The 9151-nt window shown below is 55.7% G+C and overlaps 1 protein-coding gene across 2 annotated transcripts; it reads right to left on the reverse strand.

The window, feature by feature from the left end:
* Positions 1 to 1422: 1422 nt before the first annotated feature.
* Positions 1423 to 8868, reverse strand: ZC3H10 (zinc finger CCCH-type containing 10). 2 transcript variants are annotated; one of them, XM_062203483.1, is made up of 3 exons: positions 8788 to 8868; positions 7947 to 8010; positions 1423 to 6264 (listed from the first exon to the last, which is right to left on the reverse strand). In XM_062203483.1, exon 3 carries the CDS (start codon positions 6210 to 6212, stop codon positions 4902 to 4904), a length of 1311 nt encoding a protein of 436 aa, XP_062059467.1. In that variant the 5' UTR covers positions 6213 to 6264; positions 7947 to 8010; positions 8788 to 8868; the 3' UTR covers positions 1423 to 4901. The 2 variants fall into 2 exon arrangements, with proteins under 2 accessions (XP_062059467.1, XP_062059466.1); XM_062203482.1 differs by having other exon boundaries at positions 1423 to 6267.
* Between the last annotated feature and the right edge of the window lie 283 nt (positions 8869 to 9151).

Consider the following 9151-nt stretch of genomic DNA (forward strand, 5'->3'; position numbering starts at 1 on the left):
CTAGGTCTGCAGCTGATACTTTTTATCTGGCTCTGCAGGGCATAATTTCATCCGGCTGTGTTTCATCAAAGCTACCTTGCCCAGCCTCCTTCCCTCAAGTTTTCTCGGTTCGATTTCTCCACACCCCTGGGGCTGGCGGGACCTGACTGCTTCAGTTTCCAGAGCTGTAGTTTCTATCTTCCTCCCTTACCCTCCATATTCCCAGAAGTGACAAGGAGCGTGGTGGAGCTACGAGTGATCTGTTCACCAACCAGCGAGGCAGAACGGAACCTGAAACTCACCAAGTACTGGAGCAAGGAGGGTCCCTGAGGCTGGTGGATGACAGGGTGACCCATGGAGGCCCCTTTTCAAACCTCTCCCCTTCCTCATCTCCTCCCCTCCCCACCCCAAGATCATCAGCACCTCCTATTTAAGACGCTATCCCAGGGCCAGAAACTCATCCTGAGAGGCTTTTGTCTCAGCCAGGGCCCAGAAGCTAGCGGACCAGCAGCTGCAATGCAGTTACCGACGTCAGTAAACAGGGTGGGGCCCACCCATTGACAATCTTGCTGCCCAGGTGCCACCTGCTGGCGATAAGCAGTAAGTGGGCACAGGCAGACATGGCCGTTTATTAGAGGAAGTGGGGCCTCACAGGGCGGGGCCTAGGGGAAGCAGAGGACCTAGACTTCCTGGGTTTGCAACCTGGGTTTATGTCAACGCTAATTACCTCCTAGGTGAAGCCGAATCTGATGATGTGTTCTGGCCTCAGCTCATTAGGAAACTTGTGTTAGTCCTTCAAAGTTAGTAACAGTTGGTGGTCCCACTGTTGAATGGCTCTATCTTTAGAACTTTCTCTCTGGAACCAGAATGCCTGAAGAGACTCCTGGCCCCATTCCTAACTGCTTGTAGAACACTTTGCAGGTTACTTTTTAAGCCTGCTTCCTCCTTTGCAAAATGAGTGATAATCCTACCCATTGTGTCAGTGAGTCCACGTAAAATGCCTAGAGTGGCACTTCGGCTTACAGTAGGCACTCTGTGAGCGTTAGCTGTTATTCTAGAATTCCGTTTATTTCCTGTGCAACAGAGAACCTTCCTCCATTGCTCAGCAACTTAAATACTTGAAGACATCTATTGGCTTTCTCCTCAGCCTGGTCTTGCCAGTCCCCCACCCGCATCGTTTTTCTAGCTACCCCACTGGTTTGCCAACAGGCCTCTAAGAGTTCTGTTTAGAGGGGTAGGCCTTTGGCCTGGTCATTAAGGAGTGCCTGGATTTTGTGTCTCGGGTTCTTGCACACGCTGGGAGGCAGCAGGTGGGGGAGACCTGGGGTGAGTTGGCTTCAGCCTGGCCCCGTTCTAGCTGTTGTGGGCACTTGGGGAGGAACCAGCAGATGGTGGCTCTCAGTCTCCGACTCCTTCTCTGCCTTTTTTTTTTTTTTTTTTAATTTATTTATTTGAGAGTTAAGACAGTGAGACACAGAGAAAGATCTTCCTTCTGTTGGTTCACCCCCCCAAATAGCTGCTACAGCCAGAACTACGCCGATCCGAAGCCAGGAGCCAGGCACTTCTTCCTGGTTTCCGATGCGGGTGCAGGCGCCCAAGCACGTGGGCCATCCTCCACTGCCTTCCCGGGCCACAGCAGAGAGCTGGACTGCAAAAGGAGCAACCAGGACTGGAACCTGGGGTGCTGGCGCCACAGGCGGAGGATTAGCCAAGTGAGCCACGGCACCGGCCCTTCTGCCTTTCAAATAAATTTAAAAAAACATATTACATTTCTAAGAACACTCAATACTTTGGAGCGGTTCCACTTAAGCGGATCATAGGAGCTACAACGAGCACAATCCACGACTAAGGTTTAAGCACCCTTACGGAGGCCCTAGGAAGCTGCCCAGAGCACAGCAGACCCCCTCCGTAGTTAGGAACTGACAGGACTGGGGTGATTCTTATAGTCAACTGGCAGTCCCAGGTTGTGCTCACATGAGTGCTAGTGTAGATCGCTAATTATCTCAGACCAGCTCAAGGCTTTATCCCTAAGCAACATTTTCAGGGAGACGGATGCAGTGTTTGAGTCAACTCAAGTTACAGACGTATTTGAATACTGTTTAGTACTTCCTTGTGTTACAGTTGAGTACATGGGCTTTCAACATTTCTATCCAAGATGTTTCATTTTTCAATAAAACATAGCCCTTGCACATATTAGATTACTCTTACACGACCGCACTAGCATTTTCTAGGTACAAATGTTCGCTTTTTTTTTTTTTTTTTTACAGGCCGAGTTGACAGTGGGAGTGAGAGACAGAGAGAAAGGTCTTCCTTTGCCGTTGGTTCACCCTCCAATGGCTGCCACGGCCGGCGCGCTGCGGCTGGTGCACCGGACTGATCCGAAGCCAGGAGCCAGGTGCTTCTCCTGGTCTCCCATGGGGTGCAGGGCCCAAGCACTTGGGCCATCCTCCACTGCACTCCCGGGCCACAGCAGAGAGCTGGCCTGGAAGAGGGGCAACCGGGACAGAATCCGGCGTCCCGACCAGGGCTAGAACCCGGTGTGCCGGCGCTGCAAGGCGGAGGATTAGCCTGTTGAGCCATGGCGCCGGCCTGCTTTTTTCCCCCCCGATATTCAGATTTCATCAAGAGCTACTCATAAACTGACTGGTATTTTTTCTGTATCTGCAATGACTTGGAGGTGAAAGGGAAGCAGCTGTTTACTGGCCCGACACAGCCAGGCTTCAGAGCTGTTAGGGCCGACCTGGGCTCACAGCTAGCCAAGTTCTTCTGTTGGACACAAATCATTTCATCAAACAAGTTCACTCACCGACTGTGATGGAAGTGAGACAAACACGACAAGGCCACTCAGTGACTGTGATGAAGTGAGACACACACGCACAATCACCTCACAATTTTGTTTAAGCACAAAACAAGGTCAGCGTGCAAACCACAAAACAGCGAACGTCCCCCTCTCCCAGCTAATGAGCAGCGGCTGCTTCATCGCCAAGTGCCTGCAGAGCTAGTGCGCTGCAGCCTGCCTTCCTGGAGGACTAGGGAAGACCAGAGTCCTGGTCCTGCTTCCCCCGACAGCATCCGCGCCACAGGAGCAGCCAAGTCCCTGTCCTCCACGTCCTTTCTACCGTGCTCCTGGGAACACACACCACGACTTCCCGTGGTGTGCCCTCTCCCTGCTGCAAGGAGTATACAATTCAGCTTGTTCCGGACACGTGTGTGGCTGGAGGTCTTCAGCTGGAGAGCACTAAGACACAGGATGTCTACAGTTTTCCCAAATTTAACCCTGGAGATACTTGGCACGAAGGAAGAAAGAGTCAGTTAAGATTTCACTGAGAACTCATGCTGGTATCCATGACCACATTCTCCCCTTAATGCTCATAAACCATCTCTTTTAATAATCCAGAATTTTGCCAGAAAACCAACATTAAGCTTACCAATGTGGTGTTTCTAAAAAACCCATCAACAGTGTTTTTCCCCTTTTAGTCTTTTTAATGGCCAGCCTTGACCTAGCCCACCATCTTCAGCCTCAGACGTTGTAACCTGAGTGATCAACCAGACAAGAGAGCAAGAGGTAGCAGGAGATACTCTGGGGGAGCACAGCACACGGCCGCTCTCTACCCCAGGTCCACTGCCCCCATTAAACTAGGGACACCTGAGTTGTTCCCCTCCATCAGCCGTGAGCTGAGGAGGAGCTGATGTTTGGCTATTGGGGCTCTTGGCCTTATTGACCCATAAGTGGATTTAAATCTCTGGTCCTGTGGAGACAGAGGGAAGAGAGGGACAAATCCTGGGGACTGTGTCCCCAGAAGAACTCCCTTTTCCCAGCACCTCCGAAGCCTTGGAGGCTTAAGGCATTGGCCACTGAGGAAAGGACGAACAGGAGGGACTTTAACTGCCATCAACAACTCCGAGCAAAACAGCCACCTGCCCTGCTCTGAGTGAGAAGGCTCTGTCAAGTGCGTAACATCCCGGCCCCATTCCTCACCACGTGTATCCTTCTTAGTACCTGCCCCCCTCAATGACCCTAGGAGCCCTGGTTACTAAGGCAACCTGGGAACAGCACATGCAGAGACCAGAAACAGATGGCGCTATTTTTAAACTAGACCTGGTGGCTCCAATGCTTTTACCCACCAAGTGCCTTCCCCAGAGCCCCATCTGGTCATCTTCTGGGTCCCTACCCTTCTCCACTGGCCTCCATACAACTTGCCCAGGCAAGGGGAGGGTGGGGTCTTCATCCCATTTTGGCACGGGATCTGGGGATCTGCTTACTGCTCCCAACTTCCACACAGAATATCTAAGCATGTTTTCACTGCCTCCATTAGGTAAAAATAATTGTTATTTTTATTTCTTTGGAAAGTATTGGGCCCTGCCCTATCCATTTCCAGGCCAAACTAGGGTGATGAGCACTCCCCTAGTCTTCAGGCTGGAGTACTGTGGTCCCAGCCTTCCCAGGGGCCCAGGAGCAGCTCCTGTATTGTCCAACCCAGCTGGGCCCCAAACTGTCTGAAGGCTCCAGCCAGGCCTTCTCCTCCGGCCACCCACCTCCCAGTGCTTCCTGGTCCTCCCTCTGGGCAGGGCATCTGTTTTCTTCCAAAACCACTGCTGACACCTGTGCTGTGCAGAAGCGAGGACAAGACCATGGATGCCCCCAACTCCCAGACACAGCCCTCAGTCCGCCCTTCCTCTCTGCTGGCTTCAGTTTCTACTCCTGAGCACTGCAGCGAGGCTTGAAGGAGATGGACAAGAGGACCCGCCTATGGGAGGTGAGAGAACACACCAGCCCAACCTCTCCTCAGAAGCATACTCCTTAGTCTCTCGTCCTAGTTCTTGAGCCCTTCAGACAGGGCCTGGGAGGGCCAGGCGAGTGGGTAAGGACCCCTCCACCCCAGGCCTAGGAGGCTACACCAGGGGAGTGTCCATTAGGCCCATCAGTGTGGCATGGCCGTGATGCGCATGCTCTGGGAAGCGATAGGGTAAGTCACCATGGGCGTGGTGGTGTGGCTCATAGTGATTCCTGCCAACGGCTGGGCCATCGACACGGCCACAGGGGCCACAGGAGCCACAGAGACAGCCACAGGAGCCATGGAGACAGGTGGGGGTGCCATGCCCTGGGCGATTGTTTGGGCCAGAGCAGCTGACAGTGGCGTGATCTCTGGGGTCAAGTGTGGGGGTGGGGGTGGTGGAGCAGCAGGAGGTGCAGCATTAGTTGGGGGAGCAGCTGGAGCTCCAGCAGGGGCCACCAGTTCTTGTTGGGAAACAGGACGAGGCTGTAGAGCCTGGCTGCTGAGAGTAGTGTGCGTCTGGGCAATGCCATGGTTAAAAGTGGCAACAGTACCCACGGTGGGGGCTAGAGTTTGCTCAGTTGCTGGTGCAGTGGAGCTCAGGGTCATGACCTTGGCCTGGTTGCGGAACTGGGCGTTCTGTTCCAGAAGTACCTCGTTGGTGGCCAGCAGGTTGCTGACCTGCTTCTTGAGCTCCTCCACCCGCTTCCTGAGCATGGCATTCTCCTCCTCCAGCAGCCTGCACTCCACTCCGCGGGCCGGAGCCAGGCTGTACTCATAGGACTCAAAGTGCGGGCCGTCGGCAGGGCAGCAGCCACCTCGCCGGCGCTTGGGGCCCGGCTCATGGTCCTCAAAGCCTCGGTCGGGAAGGTCATAGATTATGTCATAGAGATCGTGACGTCGGCCAGGGGGCACTGAGCCTGTGGAGCCGCCCCCGCCAGAGCCGCCCCCGCTCCGAGCATCAAATTCAAAATCCCGCTGCAGGTGGCGGAACTTGCACTTGGCTCCTCTCTGACAGTCACCCTTCAGAAAGTCCCGGCAGATGGGGACCTCCTCCTTGCCATTTGGTAGGTCAGCCGGTGAGAGGCCCAGGCCGGCTGCCACTTTCTGCCTCAGCCGAGGGGGAAGCTCGCCTGTCTTTTTATAGCCATCCTCATCCTCCTTGGAGCCGTGGATGAAGCGGCAGTTTGGGCGACTGCACTCCTTGTTCTGGAAGTCGTGGCAGAAGATGAATTCATTTTTGCTCACCCCCAGGTTGGACACCTCGCTCATGTCTGGGTGGCGGTACCGGCAGCGCTTGCCTCGCTTGCACACATTCCTCAGGAAGTCTCTGCAGATGGCGTCCGAGCTGGCCCCGCCGCCACCTGCCCCTGCTCCACTGGCCTCCTCGCTGCCACTGCCTCCGGGGCCTCCCCCGCTGCTCCCAGTGCCGTTGGCATAGCCGTCCCGGTCAGGCATCCTGGTCCCCCCCAACTCAGGGCTTTCTTCCTTTCCTTGCCACTCTTGGTGACTGCTGAAAAAGAGGAAAATTGTGTCAAACAAGAGTCCTCCAGAGAGATCGCAGGCCTTCTGACTACAGACCGGCAAGCTGGTAGGGCACTGGCCTTACAAGTGAAGAATTCAGGGGATGAAAATTCTGTGTGGACTGGCTGACGGGTCAGAAGTCCCGCCCAGACCCTTGTGCACCTGGTCTGGGTCAGAATGATTCACGCTTGCCTGGCTAACGGAGGAGAGAGGGAGTTAGGATAAAGCCACCTCATCTCACTAATGATGCGCCAAGAAGGGGGCAGGGAGAGAGTAGTGTTAGATTTTATCTTCCCTTCTGAGCTGACCTTATTAAAGTTGTGGGTGTGCAATTAAAACTGCTACCAGTTTGAGGAGGGGGAACAGAGAACGGTTAACAGCTGGATAGGACAAATCACTTCTGACTTTCTAAAGCACAGTAGGGTAACTAGAGTTGCCCGCAATCATTTCGAAATAGGTAGAGAATTTACATTTGTTCTCAACACAAAGAAATGACACATATCTGAGGTGCTGGGTATGCCAACCACCTCGATCAGATCAGTACATGCTCTATGTGTGTGGTGAAATGTCACACTGTACCATAAATATGTGTAATTACTGTGTCAATTAAAAATATGTCTTTAATTACAAAGGAGACTCAGAGGAAAAAGAAAACCTGTTCGTGCAGGAATGGGCTGGGAGGAGACTAGGAGCAGTGCCCAGATCGGGATGCTTAGCTACTGGGCTGTGGGTCACGTTCCCTGTAATCCCTCATCTGTGGGATCTCAGGTGAGGGCTCTGTCTCAGATCTCTACCATCCAACAGACTGGTGTCACCAGCGTGGGGACAGTTCCTAAACCTGTCTTCTTCAGTATTTGCTCCCTGCCCACCACTACTCCCAACTGTACAGAGGGCAGCCTCTCCTCTCCGGGGAGCAGATCGCAAGCCGGAGCCTCCACTTCTAGAGCCCCAGAACAAAAGGACCTGCGCCAAGGGCAAGGTGAGAGGGAGTTAATTTCACGGGAACAAGTGACCTTCCTTACCCTATTCTCCAAGCCCCCTTTCTACCCACCCCCGCCCCCGCCATGGGAAGATCCCACTGACATCAAACCACACCACGCCTTACCCCACAAAGATCCTCTTTATTTATAGACTCCATAAAAGCTTTTTAAGTCTCCTATTTCCCAAGAGAGCTCTGGAATGTCAGTCCACTGCCCTAGTTCTAGCCCTCCCTTCTCTCCACCCCCAGGAAGACTGGAAGTCCCTGCGACCACGTGTCTAACCTCCTGAACCTCTTCTCAGCAGTGTTCGGGCTCCCCCTGCTGTTCAAACAAGAGAACTCATACTGTTGCCCCGCGAGCATAAGGGACTCTTTCGGCCTTGACCTGTATCATGCCTCACCCCATCACCTTGGCTGTGCCTTCAGATCTCCCAAAAGTAAGTGACCAGACCTGCGGCCAGAGCCACACAAGAAGCTCTAAAGGAAGTGGGCTCCTTTTCTTCCAAAAGTAGGCCAGAACAACAGCCATGTTCAGAGAAGAGATAAAAGATACAAACTGCGACCCCAAAGGGAAATGATTAGGCGAAGAACCAATGCCACTTCTCCAGGCCCGAGCCGCGCCGCAAGGCCCTCAGGAAGCGGCTCATTCCCTAGGACACGCCTCCCCACCCCTCTCCCCGCACTGGTACCTGAGGTAACTCAGGTGAACTCCGGGGCTCCTGTGGGTCTCCACCTCCACATCACTGCTGGGTTCTGAACAGGAAAGAACACAACAGAAACAGAGGCTTGGGTGCAAGAAAGGGTACGCGTGCAGGGCTACGGAGTGCCGGGGGCAAGAACGCCAAGAGCCCGGGGAGCCTCCGAATTTCCTTGGGGTTCACACCGAACTGCTCCAGCAGCAAGAACGAGGCGGCAGAACGCATTCGGGCAGGCGGGGAGGCTGCACTGGGATACCGGCCCCCAGCGAACAAAGAGGGAGGGGCGCCCCGCCTCGTGACGGAGGAGGATGCGGGGGTAGGACCCGGCCCGGGACTGGAGTTCTGGAGGCGGAACATGGAGTCGTGGGAGGGCAGCGACTGACAGTGCGGCGGGACGGCCGAGCCGACTGGAGGGCGGTGACTCGGACGCCTTCCAACTCCCCAGAGTTGGAGGGAAAAGTCCTAGGAGTTTCCCGGCAGCAAGTCCTCCAGCCCGGCGGGCTCCGTGCGGCGCTGCCAGGACGCGGCGGCGGCGGCCCGGACCAGCAGGGCACTAAGAGAGCGCCAAGTGCGGCCGGGGCCGGGGCGGGGGGCAACGAGTGTTCCTAGGTGACATCAAGATGCGGGGATGGGCAGGGCTGTGACGTCACGGAGCTGGCGTTTGCTCGCGAAAGCGGGGTCCGTCAGAAAAGGGGCTCTGCCCTGGGCTTCCGTGAAACAGCCAGCTCGGTCCTGGGGGGCCGCGTGTGGCCCGGCCGAGCGCGGCCACTAGGCCGGCCTCGACTCCTCCCCTCCGGGCGCGGCCTCTACCTCAGCCTCCCGCCTCCCTCACCTGCCGCCGCCGCCGTAGTTGCTGCTGCCGCCTGCCGGTCCTCTAGCTTCGACAAAGAGCCGCCCACCCTACGGCTCTTCCGCTTCCTGCGGAAGAAGTGGCGCTCTAGCCGCCAGACCCGGAACCACACTCTATGGTGTGCGCGGGCCGAGCGACGAGCCGCAGGAAGTTCCCGGCAAGCTCCGCGCGTCACCATGGCAACCGACCACACAGCGTCGCGGCGCTCGGGCAGCGCGACGAGCACTCGGCCGTGAACTCGAACCCAGTCCCCGAGCGCGCTTTCCCACAGCTGCGCGGACGCCCACCGCCGCGCCCCGCCTCTTGGACATCCTCCACGCCGACCCCCACCCAGCGGAGAAACCAA

The sequence above is a fragment of the Lepus europaeus genome, chromosome 10, assembly GCF_033115175.1.
Source record: "Lepus europaeus isolate LE1 chromosome 10, mLepTim1.pri, whole genome shotgun sequence".
NCBI lineage: Eukaryota > Metazoa > Chordata > Mammalia > Lagomorpha > Leporidae > Lepus > Lepus europaeus.